Source organism: Triturus cristatus, chromosome 5_2 (assembly GCF_964204655.1).
Source record: "Triturus cristatus chromosome 5_2, aTriCri1.1, whole genome shotgun sequence".
NCBI lineage: Eukaryota > Metazoa > Chordata > Amphibia > Caudata > Salamandridae > Triturus > Triturus cristatus.
In genome coordinates this window covers 433,686,827-433,708,223 of record NC_140588.1, presented here as the reverse complement: position 1 = coordinate 433,708,223, position 21,397 = coordinate 433,686,827, and the positions used below count along the sequence as shown (strand labels likewise).

Below are 21,397 nucleotides of genomic sequence, written 5' to 3'. Positions count from 1 at the left end.
GTAAATATGTTTGCCATGTTGTGTCCAAAAACGAAAGAGCACTCCACTGCGGGCCACTTGTTACAAAGCTTTATTCATTTGCAGGAGCAAAGCCGTTTGAAGTTGTCAGACATTCAGTGCCTAACGCGTTTCGAGTCTCCTGACTCTTGATCACAGGCTTGTAGCGGCATCACAGAGCAAGAAGCAGTTCACGGAAGTTATATCCCCCAGATGGGACCACACAGGTGAGTTCAATTGCACGCCGTGCACTATGGGATCTGTAGTGCTGCTTATATTAATTAATACCCTCCAGTGGGTTTGCTCCGCTTTGCCTCTTTAAAATTCAACACAACCCTCCAGTGGGCTACTGACAACACCAAGCAGTACAATTCTTGGTCCGCTGTGACCGGATTGAGGCGGCGAAAAGTTCTGTGCCCCAGCGGCTCCGTTCCACATTTTAACGGCGGTGCTTCTTTCACGGCGGGACAGCCGTAAATATGTTTGCCATGTTGTGTCCAAAAACGAAAGAGCACTCCACTGCGGGCCACTTGTTACAAAGCTTTATTCATTTGCAGGAGCAAAGCCGTTTGAAGTTGTCAGACATTCAGTGCCTAACGCGTTTCGAGTCTCCTGACTCTTGATCACAGGCTTGTAGCGGCATCACAGAGCAAGAAGCAGTTCACGGAAGTTATATCCCCCAGATGGGACCACACAGGTGAGTTCAATTGCACGCCGTGCACTATGGGATCTGTAGTGCTGCTTATATTAATTAATACCCTCCAGTGGGTTTGCTCCGCTTTACAAGCAGCACTACAGATCCCATAGTGCACGGCGTGCAATTGAACTCACCTGTGTGGTCCCATCTGGGGGATATAACTTCCGTGAACTGCTTCTTGCTCTGTGATGCCGCTACAAGCCTGTGATCAAGAGTCAGGAGACTCGAAACGCGTTAGGCACTGAATGTCTGACAACTTCAAACGGCTTTGCTCCTGCAAATGAATAAAGCTTTGTAACAAGTGGCCCGCAGTGGAGTACTCTTTCGTTTTTGGACACAACATGGCAAAAATATATATATACACACACACACACATATACACACACACACACACACACCAACTTACCTGCCAAGTAAAGGCGCTCCCGAGGTAAAGGCTCATGCTATATAGTAACTGCAATTTAATGGCTTACAACCATTGAGAGGCAATAAGCGTAGTCTTCACCAGTGAAAGGTGAAAAATCTTCACATTTCTGACATCGTGGAATATTTATGCATATTGGAAGGTGCATTGTTTTCTTGCTGGACTCACTTGTGTGCATCCTGTGACAAATCTGGTGGGCCTGAATGTTTTAGTGCACACCACATAATCTGCTATGGTTCTATTGGGATTTTAGGTTTTTCGATGCGTAATCATTAAAGCTTACTCAAACATGAGATCTAGTCTGCATTTAGAAGGTTTGACCACTTTGACCTTTCTTTAGTGTGCACTTTAGGTATTTAACAAGGTTTTTAGAGTGCACACCTTTGGATTGTCCACCTGCAAATAGTTCTAATGTCTGCCTCACATTTTATACAAATTATACATTTTGAGCATAGCATTTCGATTTGCATGTATTCAAGTATTTCTTTATTAATAGAAAAAACAAAATGGATATGGGTTTACTTCATTACATTTGTTGTGTTGCTGAGTTCTGAATTTTCAGCCCACAGCACCTTTGTGAGTCAGTCTTGAAATGCTCTACTTTGCTACACTGTGATTCAAATGTTAAAAGGGGTACAAGGGAGACAATATGAAGGTACCAGAACACCAAAAGCAAAATGTCTCAGTTGTCAGAATTGGGGCCCTTGCAGTTCAGATTGTCAGTCATCCCCAGCCCCAAAACTTGGATTTTAAATAGGGTTACATAGTCAAAACAGTTCAGAACATACCAAATAAAATATCATAATTGATGTGGTGTTTATACTTTGGAATCCATGGTGTGAACATAGCAGCCAATGACTGAAAAGTCACTGTCCCAGAAAAACAAAGACTAGAAACACTTTATGGCTCAGGAAGATTTGTATGAAAAGGACAACAATCACTTGAAGAGGAAGATATTACCTGGGCATGTTTCACTCTATTAAGGTGTTTTACGGTCAGTTATGACTAGAAACAACACGCTTAACTTGGAGTGCTACAGCTGTAATATGAAAAAAAATGATTTGGATCTGATTATGAAATTAGTCTTTCCTGTCTGGATGTTGGTTAATACCCTTTAGTTTCTGCTTTGAAAATGTATTTGTATCCTACAATATAGACCTTCGCTAACGCTCCTGGCAAAATCAATTCACAAAGGCAAAATGTACAATTCAATTTCAAGTGAAACACATATCGTTTTATACTTACATGCCTCAGTCCTCTGTATATACAAAACCACGAGGTTTGAGATTTGCTTATATTCGGCAAATGACATCTTCAATGAAGGTTTAGCAGCCACTGATTTCTCTGGTTTATCACCTTCTTGATCAGTTTCCATAGCACTTTCTCCATTCACTTGATTGGCTTCATTATTGTGGCCATGTTCATCACCTAAAATAACAAACACATTTTTAGTAGCTGTGTATACTGCCACATTGCTCAGACAGTTAATGAACATGATTATGAATGGCTGTGCATTTTTTCCAAGTAGCCTATTTTACATTGATTCAGTTTTTTAACTCAACTTGTCTTGATGGAAAATATTAAGTTTTATCCATTGTATACTCTTTGCACTGTTTGGACTTTTATGGCCCTGGCGGCCAAACAAAAGGGATTCAAACTGAACAAATACAAGTCATATTTCATCCTGTATGTAGGGACATGGAATGTTACTTGTGGTGAACACATATCTACCTCTTAGGAGAAGACCACTACCTGCTAGATGTCACACAACTTAATTTGAATAAACCGTGCTAAATCCCTGAAAATGTGACAAAGCAGTCAGTCTTTAATCAAAGGTAATATGTAAAATATTTAAGCAGTGCATAAACAGTAGAAAAAGTCATAAAATACAGTAAAAGTCCTCAGCCAATTTAAAATAAAGAGAAATGTTATGAAGTAAAGTAAGATCGATTCAAACAAGAAACCAATAAAGGGAACCAGAGATATAAATTAATAAAGAATTTAAGTGAAAAAGAAACCATGAAAAATAAAGGGCCAAATGTGAGTCAATATTAGCATTAGACCAAGGTCAAGGTGCAATTTGAGGCTGACCACAATGGAGCCGGGTCAGATACACAAAGCAGATTACTCCAGGTAAAAATCTGGGAGTCAAAAAGGTTTTTTAAACTTAAGCCACTTTGACGAAAAATGTTAAAAACTACGTTCCAAAGCAGATTGGGACTTTGTCAGTTTTTGTGCAGAAAAATCCTACCCGTGCGGGACTGTGCTAAAACTAGAGCCACAGCATTGGAAACGAAGCCCATGTACTTGAGGAAAGTTGGTTTGGCTGATGCTCTGGTGCTTTTTGAGATTTCTAGATAAAAAGTGCCCAAGTCCAAACTCAACTCACAAGTCGGGAAACAGCTTTTAATAAAACATTAGGATTAAAAGGATATCTAACCTGCAAGTCAAGTTTTGTAATATACATGTTGAAATGCCCGTGTGAAAAACTTTATATAGGGAGCACCACCATAACTGCACATAAAAGAATCCTGCAACACAGAAGAGCGATAATCAACAAAGATGGGAGTTTTCCTGTAGCCAGGCATTTTGAGAAAAACCATAAAGCCATCCAACCCTTATGCGGTACAGTTGTATAGCAGAGATACCCAGAAAAAAAAAAAAGGAGGGGAGGAAACAGAGAAAAAGAACTTAAAAAATTAGAAACATTTCATCCTTGAGTTCGATAGTAAAGAGCCTAATGGATTAAATATTGATGATTTGTTTGCATGCCTGTATCGATAACTGCCTTGTAGTTGCACATGCATGAAGAACCAATTTTTTTACTGAAAGTTATTGTCATTTTATGAGGAGGACAAATGACAAGCACTTTAACACTAAGCACTTTATAGAATAACTGGAATAGGCATGAGTATAAGCACTAGCACTTTAAATAAAAGAAAAAATAGTATAGGATTTGGAATATATGGAAAAAAAGAGAAATACGATAGCACTAGCACTTTTAAATAAGAAATAAAAGAAAACAGTATATGAATTGTGATATACCTAAAAAGAAATATTAGTTCTGCACTAGCACTTTAGCAAAGAAGATGGACATTGTGAACTTAGAAACTAAGTTGAACAAGGGCAGCTAAAGAAAGTTAAGCATTGATGCACTTTATATAAGAAAAAGGAATTTTCCATTTTTCATTGCATCTTCTGTCTAATTCATTGAGTAAATCAGAAATAAGGTTATTCAATTAGAATTGAAAGAAGGTATTATGCATTGGCATATAAAAGTGATAACATACAATGTAATATAACATGTTCCAAAATGGCACCTGAATTCTCACGATGTACTGCCTTGATGTGCAATGGGGGTTTATCCTTTGTCGTTGTCAATGTATCACTAAATGTATATAAGGAATTTTAAAATGGCGCGCTGCATCGTGAACAAGGCTGCATGTAGTATCTGAAACTTGTAGATGCCATCACCAAGAAAATAAAAAAAAACAGAGTGAGAAACGCCCAGAGTGCTGGTTTATTGCTGCTGGGAAAAAAGGAGTTTGATCGATATATACAGATCGATATATACACATACACCAGCATCCATTGCACCTGTGGATATCGAATTTGAAGAAGAGGGTTGATACCTTCACTGTTCCACAGCTTAAAGCGGTCTGCAAAAAAATTAAAATCTTTGAGAGGCGCCTCACCAGAAAGAAGGAATACCAAAAGGCGCTGAGGGCCTGGTGGAATCTAGGCATGCCACTGGGCATACTGAAGAACCTATGGTGGAGGGAGAGAATTTAGATGGGCAGCAGGAGGGGCTATTGGGCCTGACGGGGGGGGGGGGAGGGGGAGGAAGTTGCCTTTCAGGGTGGGCAGCAGTGTTTCTTCAAAGTGCATGAATTGGAGCTTGCTAAGCTGAAGCTGGGAAGCCAGGGTGACTTAGAGAATAAGGAGTTGGCGAATAAATTGGCCATGGAGGAGAAGAGGACAAGCTTTTGGAGCATGAGAGAGGGCGTTAGATCTGAAAGCAAAGAGTTTAGAGATCAATCCCTCTGGTGGCAGCACACCATCAGTGCCTGGGGAAGGAAAGGTATTATTCCCAAAGATGTTATCAAAGATTTCATGAAGCTTGAGGACATTGGGCAGTGGTTTAAGGCCTATGAAGTAGCGATGAGGTCCCACCGGGTCCCTGAGAGAGATTGGGGAGCAGTATTGTGGGGCCGCTTCATCAGTGAAGGAAGGGAAACATTGCTAGCTTTGCCCACTGAGGATCAGATGTCCTATGCCCCCATGAAGGAAGCCTTGAAAGCCAGGTATGTGTTGACCTCAGAGCTTTATAGGCAGAAATTTTGGAACTGCAAGAAGCTGGAGTGAAGTACTTGGGTGGAGTATGTGTCCTATTTCTGCAGAGCATTGGATGGTTGGGTGAAGGGTAGTAAGGTGAATGATTTGCAGGGGCTCTATGATTTGGTTGCATGGGAGCACTTGTCAGATAATTGTTTTCCAGAGCTATGCAAGCCCTCGATTGACAGTAAGCGGACTGATCCCAGAAAGCTTGCTGTGGAGGCAGCACCTGGGTCCAAAAGGGTCGTGTGGTAGACTCCGTCAAAGGTGGGCAGGGTCCCCAGCAGAAGAGTGGGGGGACAAGGCTAACAGAAGGAGCTCAAAAAAGGTAAGGGTTCCCAGTCTCCCACTGAGAAGAAACCATGGGTCCCAACAGGTAAGCCTGTTCAGAAGGGTACCAAGACCTTATTTAGTTGTGGACCCCAAAGTAATCCCCAAGGTAACCAAGGTAAGGGTTCCCAGTCTCCCACTGAGAAGAAACCATGGGTCCCAACAGGTAAGCCTGTTCAGAAGGGTATCAAGACCTGATTTAGTTGTGGTCAGGTGGGATCCTAAGTGTCCCAAACCGGTTACCACTGCACCCACTGGTGCACTGTCCCAGGAACTGGCTAGTGTAGCCTTGGGGGAAGAGTTGGGTGCAAAGGTGGGTGGGGTCTCACAGAAATGTCCCTGGTTTCTTTGGGAGACATTGAGATGGTCCCTAGGGCTCATCTGACTGATAACACTAAAAAGTACAGGCAGTGGGTGACCATCAATGGCCATAGTTTGGAGGCTCTGAGAGACACCGGAGCCAGTGTGACTGCTGTAAGTTGTTGGCTGGTGTCTGAAGAGCAGGTGGTCCCCAATGCATTCTACCCAGTAGTTGCTGCTGACAATTCAGAGTGCCTCGCAAAGTGGCACGGGTTCCCTTTGAGTGAGGGGTCTCAGGTACCTTCAAAGTAGCTGTGAGGCCAGCCATGCCTGTTGACTGTCTACTAGGCAATGATTTGGAGAGCTCTCCTTGGGTAAAGGTGGAGCGGAGGTCTCATATAACCCCTTCTGTGCCCATGACGAGATGGTCTCGTCATGGAGCACAGTCGCGCTGTGCCCATGACGAGACCATCTCGTCATGACACCCACCCACGGGGGAAGCGCTGGCGCTCCCCCCGTGAATGGTCGATCTTTTCTTTTTTTTACTGGGAAGGCAGGGGAAGACCTTCCCCTGCCTCCCCCCGCCCCCCCGCATCATCAATGACATCAGCGCGCGAGCCGCGCTGACGTCATTGGAGGTTTCCCTTTGCTCTCCGAGGCGCAGGAAGCCATTTGCTTCCTGCGCCACGGAGAGTAAAGGTGAGTTTTGGGGCTGGGGAGGGTTTTTTTTTTGCATCGGTGGGTTTGGGTTAGGGTGGGGGGACTTTGGTCTTGTAAGGCATGCCACGAGGCTCGGCTTCATTCGTGTGTGCCTGTTGTTGCTTCCCTCTAAATTGTTTCCCAAGTTGAAAAACGCTCGTGTTTCAAGTTGCTTCTGTGTGAAATGGATCTAAAAATGCCGAGAAATGCCCTTCTTTGTAATTTATCGAATTCAAAGTGCAGCAGCATGATTTTTGCCTTGGTGGGTTTGGGTTAGGGAGGGGGCACTTTGGTATGCCCAGGCATGCCACGAGGCTCGGCTTCGTTCATGTGTGCCTGTTGTTGCTTCCCTGTGAAATGGATCCAAATTTGAAAAACGCTCGTCTTTCTAGTTGCTTCCCTGTGAAATGGATCCGAGAAATGCCCTTTTTAGTTTTTCAAATCCAAAGTGCAGCAGCATGTAGAGAAATAGAATTTCTTATATGATACTTAACTAATAGCAAGACAGAGGGGTTGCAAAGTGACCAGATTGTTTTTTTTTTCACATCCAAATACACCAGCATCACTTTACAGAGTTTGCCAGTGAAGTGCTACTTTCATTTTCTCGTCTTTCTTTGAAGAGCATTGTTGTTTCCAGGTTGGGAGAGTGTACCATTCCTGGAGGTACTGCAATACCTGGTTGATGGGTGGATTGGAAAACACAATGTGTACCATGGCTCTGTGTTTATGGATGTGGTCTTTCTATACCATACTGCTTACGTTTTGTAAGGATGTAAGCAATGGACAGTGAAACGGTTCCCTTCAGGGCCCTCTAGTCATGTCCATAACTTTTCAGGTGAAACCACTCGCTGATTTCTGAATAGTGAGTGAGAGATCGTTTAGGTAACCATGTTGTTTCTGCTTACATTTCACATGCTTTGCATTCCCTATGAGTGGTTCTTTTTTTTTTAGGCAGCATATTACTCTTATCAAGTGCATAATTTGAATTGAGCCACATCCAAGTGTTTATAGCGGGCACAATTAGGTTACAGCTGAAGGCAGTGCGAGTTTCAGTGGGCAAGTATGGTGTTCAGTGGGGATGTGGCACTATGGCCAGAGCTGTGGAATTTGGAACTGGGGAACCGGGTTCCGCATTCATGACCAGTCCACCACACCACTGTACTGAGGGAGCACATTCCCATGCTAGACCATAGAAGGCCCCACTAGACCTTAGAAGGCTTGATGTCTTGGCACAAGCAGGTGTACCCTAGTGGTGTCAATTGTGGGTTAACCTTGAAGGCCTGTCCACCACAATCCATACTGAAGTCCATCTCAAATTTCCCACCTCCCAGCGTTCCCCTGGGTCTCCCGGTAAAAATGGTGCCTCACTTGTGTGGGAGGCCCAAGTACCCACGACAGGCAAGGGCCCAAAACGTAGTGAGGTGACATCACAATTGCCTATCTCAAAACCACCTGGTTTTGCAAGGGGGGTCACCTGGGTTTTTGGCCCGGTGCTCGGCGGCCATCTAGGGAAACCTACCAAACCCATATATTTCTGAAAACTAGACACCCGGGGGCTTCCAGGGAGGTATGACTTGCGTGAATCCCCCAACGTTTCCTTACCCAGAATCCCCTGCAAACCTCAATTTTAGCTGGAAAAAAATCACTTTTTTCACACATTTTTGTGTGGGAAAGTTGTGGCATCACCGGGCTCCCTCAAATTTCCCACCTCCCAGTGTTCCCCTGGGTCTCCCGGTAGAAATGGTGCCTCACTTGTGTGGGAGGCCCAAGTACCCGCGACAGGCAAGGACCCAAAACGTAGTGAGGCGACATGAAAATTGCCTATCTCAAAACCACCTGGTTTTGCAAGGGGGGTCACTTGGGTTTTTGGCCCGGTGCTCGGCGGCCACCTAGGGAAACCTACCAAACCCACGCATTTCTGAAAACTAGACACCCGGGGGATTCCAGGGAGGTATGGCTTGCGTGGATCCCCCAACGTTTCCTTACCCAGAATGCCCTGCAAACCCCAACTTTAGCTGAAAAAAACATCTTGTGTTCCCCCGGGTCTCCCGATAAAAACGGTGCCTCACTCGTGTGGGAGGCCTAAGGACCCGCCACGGGCAAGGGTCTAAAACATAGTGAGGCGCACTACGTTTAGGACCCTTGCCTGTTGAGGCGCACTACGTTTTGGACCCTTGCCTGTCGCGGGTACTTGGGCCTCCCACACGAGAGGCACCGTTTTTATCGGAAGACCCGGGGGAACGCTGGGTGGTAGGAAATTTGTGTCAGCCCGGTGATGCCACAACTTTCCCACACAAAAATGTGTGAAAAAGGTGATTTTTTCAGCTAAATTTGAGGTTTGCAGGGCATTCTGGGTAAGGAAACGTTGGGGGATCCACGCAAGCCATACCTCCCTGGAATCCCCCGGGTGTCTAGTTTTCAGAAATGTGTGGGTTTGATAGGTTTCCCAAGGTGGCCGCCAAGCACCGGGCCAAAAACTCATGGGACCCCCTTTGCAAAACCAGGTTGTTTTGTGATAGGTAATTTTGATGTCTCCTCAATTGGTTTTGGGCCCTTGCCTGACGCGGACACTAGGCCTACCCACGCAAGTGAGGTACCATTTTTCTCTGTAGACTTTGGGGAACGCGGGGTGGGTGGAAATTTGTGGATCCACGCAGATTCCGGAACTTTCCACCACAGAAATGTGGGGAAAATGTGGGTTTTTTTGATAATTTTTTAGGTTTACAAGGGATTCTGGGTAACAGACCCTGGTGGGAGGCAGTCAAGTCACCCCATCCTGGATTCCCCTGGGTGTCTAGTTTTCGAAAATGTATAGGTTTGCTAGGTTTCCCAAGGTGCCCGCAGAGCTAGGGTTCAAAAACTACAGCTAGACATTTTGACAAAAAAGGGTCATTTTTCACTGCGAAATTGAGGTGTAATCCCCTTTGCGTTTTGCGCCGTTTCCTGTCGCGGGCACTAGGCCAACCCACACAAGTTAGGTACCGTTTTTCTCGTAAGACTTTGGGGAACACGGGGTGGGTGGAAATTTGTGGATCCACGCAGATTACAGAACTTTCCACCACAGAAATGTGGGGAAAAGGTGTTTTTTTGGACATATTTTTAGGTTTGCAAGGGATTCTGGGTAACAGACCCTGGTGGGAGGCAGTCAAGTCACCCCATCCTGGATTCCCCTGGGTGTCTAGTTTTTAAAAATGTATAGGTTTTCTAGATTTCCCAAGGTGCCCGCAGAGCTAGGGTTCAAAAACTAGAGCTAGGCACTTTGCCAAAAAAGGGTAAATTTTCACTGCGATATTGAGTTGTGACCACGTTGCGTTTTGCGCCGTTTCCTGTCGCGGGCACTATGCCTACCCACACAAGTGAGGTACCATTTTTATCGGGAGACTTAGGGTAATTCAGATTTGTAAAGGAACTGTTATTATCTATTGACTTTTGATGCATTTCTGCCTTCCGAATGAAAGATAGTGTAAAAAAGAAGTCATTCTAAAAAATGACTGATCATTCTAATGCTAGTATGAGTATTCCCAATTTCAGAAATGTGCAAATATCTATTGTTTCTAAACTCTATATTTTGTTCTCATTTTAGAAATACATAGGTGTCTTTCATACCGATTTTTCCATGTACACATTTTTACAGAATAATTACTATATACCCGGTACATAATAAAAAACCATTGCAAGTTTCTGCTCAGTTTTTGGCTCTGGGTTCGTCGGGTTCTTAGTGAACCTACAAGTCCTATATATCCCCACAACCAGTAATGTCCAGCGGATGTAATGGTATATTGCTTTCAAAGAGCTGTCATAATTAGACGAAGTTACAGGTGAAAACGTTGACCCAAAATGCTGTTTTTTTCAACTAATTTTCAATTTATCCTATATTTAACTGTTAGTTTCTATAAGAAAACCTTGATGGATCTACACAAATGACCCCTTGCTGAATTCAGAATTTTGTCTTCTTTTTGAAAATGTATAGCTTTCCAGGATTCATTATTGCTTTTGTACCCATTTCTGCCATTAACTGGAAGGAGGTCAAAAGCACAAAAAATAGCAAAAATAGGCTATGTCCCAGAAAAATGCCAAAACTGTGTAAAAAATGTTGGGTTTCTAACAAAAGTCTGGTATCCCCGAAAAGCTGGGAAAATGGTGATTTCACCACCACAAACCCTTTTTTGATAACATTTGCAGGGAAAAACCCAGATGCTTTCATTTGCAGCCCGTTTTTCCAATTTTTCCGAAAAAAAAACAACTTTTGCTGTATTTTGGCTCATTTCTGTATCCCCTCTAGGAGAATCCACAAACCCTGAGTACCTTTAGAATCCCCATGATGTTGGAAGAAAAGGACGCAAATTTGGCGTGGATACCTAATCTGGTCAAAAAGTTACAGGGGCCTAAGCGCGCACTACCCCAAATAGCCAAAAAAAGGCTTGGCACAGGAGGGGGAAAAGGCCTGGCAGCGAAATGGTTAAAGATGCTGGGTCTGCCTGAGTGGACATGCATGACCACTCGGTCAATGGCAGCCGGTAAGGGCATTCAAGAGGACCTGGAGCATGAAAGAGTGGCCCAGGTACCTGCCAGAAAGAGAAGAGGCAGGGGCGTGGGAAACCAGCAGGGGAACAAGTGGCTGTGATGGAGCAAGACTCATAGAAAAGAGACTTGCTCGGAAGCAATACGCTCTTTTAACTTACTAACAAGTTACTAAAGTATTACGTGTAAAATTAATGCACACCACACAAACACGTGGGTTAGAGAAGCTTGCAAATGTGCTTACTAACATTAACACCACAATCGCAGGACTAAAACCGCTTAAAACTGAGAATATTTACTGCACATGCGTCAACTGCATCTACGCAGTACGAGTTAACGCTTTGAGGGAACTTCTTGCGCATGAGCAGAAGGCACTAAAATGGAGTCTTAGAGACTCGCGTGCATTGAATCTGTTTAGCTGAAGCAAAAACTAGCCATTTTACTAATGCTGATGCGGGAAAAGTATTAATAAATAAAGGGGAATAGAGTAGAGATGGGTGGTATACAGTGAAACCATTTATTTTTTAAAGTAACATTCGCCTTTTTGACTATCATTAGTGCGCATTTGGGCCTCTCGTGTACAACTGAAGTAAGCTAGGCCATGTGACATTTGCGCATGTCTGCTGAGAGTGAGCCGGAATGACAACTCAGAGGTTGAACAAAAGTCAAAGACACAAAGTGTCCCAGCCTGCGAACGGATAGTGAAAAGTTCAGCGGAATGGACTTCCATATTAGACTAAACAAATGTTGCAAATGAAATGCGAATGCGGGTGGGAAATACAATTTTGAACAATTAAGGGGATGGGTTTGCGAACAATGGTTTAACAGAATGAAATGACATGTAAACATGGTGTGATGATCTTCCCCTTTGCCTGACCAACTAGATTTTGTATTTTTATGATATTGAAACTTTAGTGGGTGGAGCAAGCAGAACAAAAGGTATAATTGAGATAATTTTAGTTAGCACAAGAGCTGGTGAGACAGAGATGCTGTCAGTGTAGCAAGTGATGCTGATGCTGGGAGAGATGCTGTGAGATGCTGATGAAGAATCTAATGCAGAGCCTGAAGCAGAACTTTCTATCCTAATTTAATTGGATTTGATCAGAGGATCGAGGAAGAATCTTAAGGAGGAAGAGAGTATCAGAGAGGTGCGGCGCAATCGTCTGTTCTAGAGAGGTCAACTATTCTGTCCTGAATCCTGTCCTGAATTCTTTGTCGCCTAAACTATCCCGGGGTACCCTTACCAGCCCAGTCTTCACACCATTCTTGGTAATTATATTTTAGTGTATTTGCAGATGTCCTATTTTCTCTGTCTTCTCCCTTTCGGGGCACAAGTCATTGCATGAGTCAGAAGTATGTGTCTTGATTAATTGAATTTTCTCTCCTACGAATTATGGTGTCTGTACTGTGTTTTTGAAGTGGCTCACATGCATTTAATCTAGGTAAAGACTTAAAACTTTCACAAGTCTGTGGTTATTTACTTCGAAGGATAGAAAAGCTAGTATTTGTTCACTATCACCATCAATTAGTTCAACTAATGATCCATCGACCAGAGGAAAGAACTTTGATCTGTGAAGAGCTAGTAAAGGTATTTTAGACTAATCCTAAACATTGTGAAGAAACTTCTAAACCAGTCCAGCGGTTTACTGAAACTGTGTGTTTATGGGCTCAGGTGAGTATATAGTAGTAGTGTATCTGTTGTTGGTACACCGCTGGATCAGTTTTCTGGTATCAGAGTTATGGTTACTATTGACTAGTTTGGTGATAAATATTGATTATGGATTTATGTTGAAAAAAAAAAAGTTAGCATCTTGTTTTATGTTTTCTGGAAATTCCCGGGGAATGAATAGCCGGTGATGAAAGAAGCCACACTGCAGTGAGGTTACTCGTCTGTTGGAATAGTACTGAGAAGCTACGCAGGGCCGGCAGTGTTAAATTAGGGACTATTTTCGTATAAAAGTAGAGTGAGTGATAGCAGAGAGTTTGCTGGTGAAACTTGGTCTTATTTCCTAGTAAGGGTAACACTGAAAGAGTAACAGGTTCCTCCGAGCTTGAATGAAGGGGAAACAGAGGTTTTTACTCGCAGTAGAAAAGGAGCAATTCTGAGACTCCAGAATAAGTCGAAAATCTATCCTTTGTTTAGTAGAACAGACAGAGTAGTGAATGTTTTATGTTGTTTTTAACAAAGAAATGAAAGAAAAGTATTAAGAAATACGTTTTTTCGTATTACCTTGTGAAGGGAGGGTCAATCACCGGAGTTGCACTGACGTCAGAGAGCCGCGCTGGGATTGGTTGAAACAGCAGGCGTGAGACAGAAGCAGATTGTAAAGGAGGGTTCAGTAGTAAGGAGCAATACTGACATCACAGAAGGCCGCACTGGCATTGGTCAGACCACGAACGTGAGCCTGAGTTTAATTGGTTGAATAGATAGAAGCCGCGCTAAGATTGGTCGAAAGAGAAATTGTATGCTTGATTCTGATTTGACTGCTGGTGTGAGTCGCGCAGATAGAAGAGTTCAAGGGTTTGCAGAATAGTCTTTCATTTATCGTTCTTAGAGAATGCATGGAGAAAAGAGGAAAATGTCATTAATAAAGAAAATTAAGAATTTCTTTAAGAAAGATAAGCCTGTGTCTACTGGAGGGAATTCCTCTTCTGCCAGCGGAAATGCCTGCTTTTTATGATGATGGAAAGAGGATATCATACTTGTGTATGGTTGAAAAATTGGATAGAATATATGAAAGGTGATGAAGTGCTAGCTTTTCCTGAAACTTGTACGTTTAATGGAGAATTCTTCAGAATTTGAGGATGAGAATGAATGATTTGGAACCAAGACCTAGGTTAACCCAGTATGAGGCTTTAGAATAATGGTAGACTGAATCATATGAACGAGAGAAATACAAAGGTGGGAGATATACAGGATTTTTTCCCCCAATATTTGCGTGAGTCATGTGAAGGTCAGATGCAGCAATGGAGAAGAGCTATGGTATCAGAAGGTTTATAACTAGTGTTAATGGCAGAGGAACAGGCGGGAAGCAAGTGTAAGAAGGAAACAAAACACAAATGTGACAGGATATGGTGAATCAGATGATGAATTGTTGGAGCATATGTTAACTCAAAATCCTCCACCGGACCAAGAAGGACCCAGTAGTCACCCCAAGTGCACCGGTAATGGAACAACCTTAATACCTCAAATTTTACATGATACATCAGTTAATAGGGTGCTTCAAGAGAAAGAAAGGAGAAGCATTAAATAGAAATAGAGGAATTAATACAGAAATTAAGTCAATTGAATTTAAACCCTGAAGTGTCGACAGTACCAGTGACTATAGGTCCTGTTATCCCATTATATGGAGATGGAGTGAATTGCCCCAAGCTGTAACAACTCCTTTGAGTAATCTAAGAAAAAAGATAGTAATATCTGATGATCAGGCCAGTGAGTGTGATTTAGTCATTTCATTACTGGACCTTCCAATAAGGGAATCTTTAATTGAGACTCCTAAAAGAATTACACCCGGAAATTCGAAAGAAAGGTCTATAGTACCTTTAGGAATTAGAAGTTAGACAGCGGTCACTCCAGAAGATTTGGAGAGATGGGCACAGGGAATAAAAAAAACAAAGCTCAATACCAAAGAGTTTAGATATTTACAATTTGAAAGTGGAGTTGGAAGAAATGATTGCTGGAAATGTGGGAATAGATAGGTTGAATCTTTACAATGAGGAGGAGTTGTCGTTTATATGTAGGAGCATAACCAGAAATGCAAAATGGTTTCATGAGCGATTGACAGAGCTTGCTTCAAAAATTGGAGTGGATATAGGGAGATCAAAATTGTTACAGAAACCATATAGAGTGGAGTTTACTGATAAGGATTTGGAGAATATGAATGTGTCTGGAAGAAAACTACAGATACAAGAGTAGATGAACATTTTGCAGAAGTGGGGCTACATTGACAAGTGGAGAACTAGGTGGACAAGAAAGAAGGAGGAAGCACAGGCAACGGAAGTGTCTCCTGCATTCTTGTTAAAAGAACCAGAAAAGGCAGAAATATTGTGTCCCATGAGAGAAGCTTCTGGTGGATATGTTCATGTTCCATAGAGCAGACAGGTTATTTTGTCATTTACAAATGATTTCCATAAGTTGAGAGAAGCCCGTTAAATGGTACAAACAGGTTGAAAGATTTGTGAAAGTTCGAAGGTTCTGTTGAAGGATCTAGATGGTCTGTTTGATATAGTGGTACCTGCTGATTTATGGACAGAGTGGAAGATCACAGTTGATTGGCCAAGTGAGGAATATGCTAGAGACTCAAAAACAGGAGCACCCTCAAATGAGGTGATGAAGAAATATCATCAAGTGATTTCTTTTCAGAGGGAAAATCCCTCCTAAAGAAACAGATTGGGTAAAGATCGATAGAACAACCCAAGAGCCAAATGAGTCTGTACATGCCTATTATGAGCGGTTGCTACAAGTGTTTAAGCAGTATAGTGGTTTTGAGAACATTGGTGATAAGGATATGGGACATTGTGTATCAGTTTGTGTATGGTTTGATACCGGAGATTAGTCAGATGATTCAGCAGCACATGTTGTGCTGGCAGAGCAAGTCGATTGACGAAATTTTTAAATATGCTAAATATTGCAGGGATGACATTGAGGCGAGGCATAGAAAGCTAAAAGAGAAAATGATGTGGGCACAAGTGAAATTGGCAGAACAGCAGGAAATTAAGATGAACACCCAGACTGATTGTCAGGTGAAATAACAGAATCAGAAGGATCAAGCAGCGAATGGTGGAAGATTAAGAGAACAAATTAATAGAGAGGAAGCAAAGACGTTTCCTTGTCAAGCATGTGGACATTTTGGGCATTGAGAGAACAAATGTAAGAGTATTCAGAATAACAATGGCCCAAACCAAAATTTAAAACCAGAGACGCAGAATGAAGTAATTATGAATCAGCCGCAGCAGGTAGTTAATCCACAGTATCGGGTGCCACCAGCTCCTATGTCAAACTTTGTGAACCAACAAAAATACAGTGCAGACGCCAGATTTAAAGGAGGAAGTGGGAAGAAAAATTCTGTGGTTTCACAATATTTTTCACAGAATAATGATGACGAGATGAATTATTTGCAATGACAGTGCCTGAAGGGGGAGGAAGAGGAGTGCGTGCTGGGCGCATCGTTGCCGGTAGATCAGTCAGGTTCATTTATTGATGGAAAGTGGAAGGTAGTGATATCACTTTTCTATTGGATACTGGTGCTACCCGTTCTACTGTGAGAACAGCAGACATCCCAAACCCAACTCTCTCGGGAGAATCCATCTAAGTTGTAGGAGTTTTGAATCAACAGATTAGAAACCCAATCACAAAGCCAATGAAAGTGCACATGCGGCAACAAGCAGTGAGTACTGCTGGCATCTGTTTTTCCATACTGAGATGGTTGCGTAAGATAATTTGGATGCTTCCTCCTTCTACACAATGAACCGTAGTCCAATCTCTTGTTATTTCCCGCTTGGACTACGGGAACATACTATATTTAGGTTGTAATAAGGCACTCCTGAAAAGGATGCAAAAGGTTCAAAATTCTGCAGCACACCTTCTCTGCCATATTGCATGGAAAACTTCGGTCACTCCGTTTCTCTACAATCTTCATTGGCTCTGTATTGGGAATCGTATCAAATTCAAAGCTCTTTGTCATATTTTTAAAATAAAGCAAGGAGCAGCTCCAGCGTATCTACACGAACTCATCCACCCTTATACGCCGCATCGCGCTTTGCGCTCCTCTACTCTGGACAATTTGACACTTCCCAGATTTAAATTGACTAGAATGGGCGGACACTCCTTCTCATATCTCGGACCCAAACTTTGGAATTCTCTTCCTAATCATGTGAAACAGGAATCTTCCTACTTGAAATTCCGCCGAGACATTAAGACCTGGCTCTTCTTCCACGAAGTGGCTTAAGTTACCTAGTCTAATTTAGGACTCATTGCGCCGGGAAACCCTGAATAGGGTAGCTGTGCGCCTAACAAATTTAATAATAATAATAATTAGAAATTTTAAAGACATGCACCAGTTCGGAGTTTGCGATTCCAGTCCAGTAAATTTGTTGGTAAGTGATCTGCTGTGCAAAATGAATTGCACAATCTACTGCACACCAGATGGTGTTGCTTTCCAAACCCCTGATTAAGATATTGTATATAAAATAATGCTTGCTAAACAAGATACTGAAATAGATGAGATGTATTCATTAAGGACTGAAAATGAATTACTAGAAGAGTGAAGAACCACAGTGAACCCAGAAGTGTGGGATTTTACAGGAAAATGCATTGGGCTGATGTCAAATGTAGATCCAGTAAATGTGACAGTGAAAGAAGGTGCGGGTTATCCAAACACACGACAATACAAAATGAGTCCAAAAGTGAATGCAAAAAGAACAATTGATGGACAGAATGCAGAACAATGCCATACATTCACCCCAGTACAGAGATCTGGGCCTAAATCCATTGTTTTTTGCTCACCATGCCATTCCAGTTTGGACCCAGCCATATGCAAATCAGTCTTGACCCTGCACCCGATGGGACCAGTCCAGCCCAAACTGCCAGGCCAGGTCCTCCCTGGACTGGAAACAAGCATCCTAGGACTGGTTTTGGGTTTTCAGTCCAGAAGTGAAAGCAGAAGTTGCTTCAAATGATTAAGCAAGGCATTTTAAAGGAAATAAGGAGTAGTCCTTGTAATTTGCCAATAATGAGACTTAAGAAGCCTAGCAGAAAATATAGAATAGTGCAGGATCTGAGAAAGATCAACAAAATTGTAGTGCCATGTTTCCCCGTAGTGCCCAATCCAGCAGTAATTCTTTATCAGATACCCTGGAATGCAGGCTGGTTTACAGTAATCTATTTATGCCAAGCCTTCTTTCCTATTCCTTTGCACCCAGACAACCAGTATTTATTCACATACAAGTTCGAAGACCGTGTTTTGGCATGGTGCAGAGTTCCTCAAGGCTATACAGAGTCCCTAGATTTTTGATCAAATCCTGAAAAAGTGGCTAGAGAAATTGGTCATGCCCAGAAATTCAGTTCTGGTTCAGTACATTGATGACCTACTGGTGGCATCAAAATCACGAGAAGAGTGTGTCACTGATACAAGTGCCTTACTGAACCATTTGGCCGAGAAATTACAGTTTTGTCAGCAAGAAGTCAAATATTTAGGCCACAAAATAGAAAGAGGAGTGAGAAAAGTGACCACAGAGAGAATAAAGATAGTCAAGCAAATGCAACTACCTAAGACACAAAGGCAAGTGAGAATGTTTCTTGGAGTAGTTGGGTACTGTAGGCAGTGGATTGTTGGGTTTTCCCTGCTGGCAAAACCATTGATTCAGTTAACTCAAAACTCCCAATTGTCTGGAATGAGGAGTGCGTGGAAGCGTTTGTGAAATTGCAAAACTGTCTGTGTGAGGCCCCTGCCTTGGGCATGCCTGATTATACAAAAGAATTTGTACTGTTCTGTTCTGAGAGAAAGTTGTGCACTTTCAGTTTTGACTCAAAGACATAGATTAAGCAGACGTCCAGGAGCATATTTTTCTGCTACTTTGGATCCTGTGGCTTCAGCTTTACCTGGCTGCTTAAAAGCAGTAGCTGCTACTTGTATGAGTCTGGAACAAAGTGAAATGATTGTGATGGGACAACCGGTCAAAGTTTACATCCCACATTCAGTCGAGATTCTTTTAGCATGAACTCAAACACAGCACCTTACTCCTAGTCGGTATGAAAGAGTAATTCTGGGAGCAGAAAATGTGATGGTAATAAGATGTACAATGATAAATCCTGCCACATTATTGCCAGACCCATGGTGTGAAGAAGTGAAAGATGAAGGGGATCAGGATTGCTTGCATGTGACTGAGATGTGTACTAAGCCCCGTTCCGATATAAAAGAAGAGCCCCTGAGAGAGCCAGATCATGAACTATTTGTACATGGCTCATGCCTTAGGACAGAGGGAGGACGACTCAGTGCAGCATACACTGTATGTAAAGTATTGGGGGTTATTGAAGCATCCTGTTTACCGGAAGTCAAGTCTGCACAAGTAGCCGAATTGGTGGCTTTAACAAAGGCATGCAAAATTGGGAAAAATTGGAGAATAGCCATATTTACTGATAGTCCATATGGTTTCGGGGTTGTGCACGACTTCGGACAGCTCTGGATGCACAGGGGATTTCCGACTTCTTTAGGATCTCTAATCAGAAATGGTAAGAATGTGAAAGAATTGTTGGAAGAAATACAATTGCCAAAAGAAATAGCAGTGGTCAAGTGTGCTGCTCACCAGTCAGGAAATGACTATGTGGCAGCAGGTAACAGATATGCTGACCAAATTGCTCAATATTGTGCAAGAAATAACATGGCTCTTAACAGAAAAGTTGAAACGGGTGAAATCAGCTGCCAACTTATGTTTTTCTCAGCTCTAGAAACATGGGATGAGGTTAGACAATTGCAGGATGAAGTTGAGGCAAATGAAAAAGAAATCTGGATAAAATCAGGTTGTGAAAGGAGGACAGAAGATGATTTATGGGTATACATTGATGGCAGACCAGTCATGCCAGACTGCCTACTCTCTCAAATGACAAGAATGTATCATGGGGACACACATGTTGGTAGGGATGCATTGATCAGACTATTCAGACAGAATTGGTACAATCAAAAGTTTAGGGTAGTCGCAGAGAGTCTTTGCCAAAGATGCTAAATTTGTCAACAGCAAAATCCAGGCAGAAAAACAGTGGTCAGTTGGGGAAAAATTGGAAAGGGAGAAGGACCATTTACGAGATTGCAGCTTTACTTCATAAAGTTGCCTCCAAGCAACGGAATGAAGAATGCCCTTGTCATAGTGTGTTTGTTTTCACGACGGGTGGAAGCATATCCCACAAGAAGAAATGATAGCCTTACAGTTGCTAAACTGTTGTTGAGGATGTTGATACCTCGTTTTAGTCTTCCAGTCATTTTGGAATCAGATAGAGGACCTCATTTTAATAATGAAATAATTTGTCTAATCTGTGAAGCATTCAAAAGTGAACAAAAACTGCACTGTGCATACCCCCCAGAGGCTTCTGGAGTGGTTGAGCAATTAAATGGCACAATCAAGTGAAGGTTAGGGAAATTGTGTGCATCCATATCACTGAAATGGCCAGACGCATCGCCTCTTGTGTTGATGGGACTCCGAAGTATTCCTGACAGAAAAACAGGATCGAGTCCACATGAAATTCTCATGGGAAGAGCAATGAGACAAGCATTTATTCCTGGACATAAATTGATGAATATAACTGATGATCTGGTATTGGACTATTGCAAAGGATTGGCTGACCTAGTGCGTTCTGTGTCTCACCAGGTTGGAGAAGACGCAGTTGCCAGGCAGCAGTTGCCAGGCAGCCAACAAAAGCTCATGATTTTAATCCTGGATAGTGGGTGGTAGTGAAGAAACACGCCAGAGAATCGTGCTTTGCACCCAGGTGGGATAAACCACGTCAAGTCATACTGGTCACTACTACAGCAGTGAAGTGTGCAGGTTTACCCAATTGGATTAATGCGAGCCATACTAAAAGAGTTCCAGGCCCCACTGAAGAAGAACAGCAACTGATTGAACCAGTTGAGACAGCTGAAGGTTGTGAAGTTGAAGAATCTAGAGTGATGGATTCTGAAGTGACAGATGAAGAACAACCGAGCACAAGTCCGGGGAATGGATACCAGTGATTGACATACCCAGTTGTTATTCAGACAAGAAGAACAAGATTAGAGAGACAGGAAATTAGTGCGGATCAGATAGATGTAGAAGAACATGCTCAGGAAGAAGTGAACAGAGCTACTCGAAACCCTGAGCAGGACCAGACAGGGAAAGAAGAAAATACTCAGGCAAACAGAACTATTCAAAGACCAGAGCAGGAAAAGACAGATAAAGAACCTGTTCAGGGAGCAGAAGAACAAATTGTAGTAAGACCTTAACAGGACCAGTTAGGAGTAGAAGAACACGTTTGTGCAGAAGAAGATCAATTTGAAATAAGACCCGAACAGGATCAGATAGAGGAAGAACAACAGGTTCAGCTGGATAAAATAAGACCTGAATAG

At 42.6% G+C, this 21,397-nt stretch overlaps 1 protein-coding gene across 2 annotated transcripts in view; it reads right to left on the bottom strand.

Moving 5' to 3' along the window:
* The window catches only part of LOC146823118 (maternal DNA replication licensing factor mcm6-like), a 474,334-nt gene that overhangs the window by 30,749 nt on the left and 422,188 nt on the right, over window positions 1–21,397 (bottom strand). For both annotated transcript variants that reach the window (XM_085606624.1, XM_085606623.1), the window contains one exon: window positions 2,364–2,546. In XM_085606624.1, the coding sequence (XP_085462750.1) occupies window positions 2,364–2,546 (183 nt within the window). The remainder of the gene's footprint in view (window positions 1–2,363; window positions 2,547–21,397) is intronic.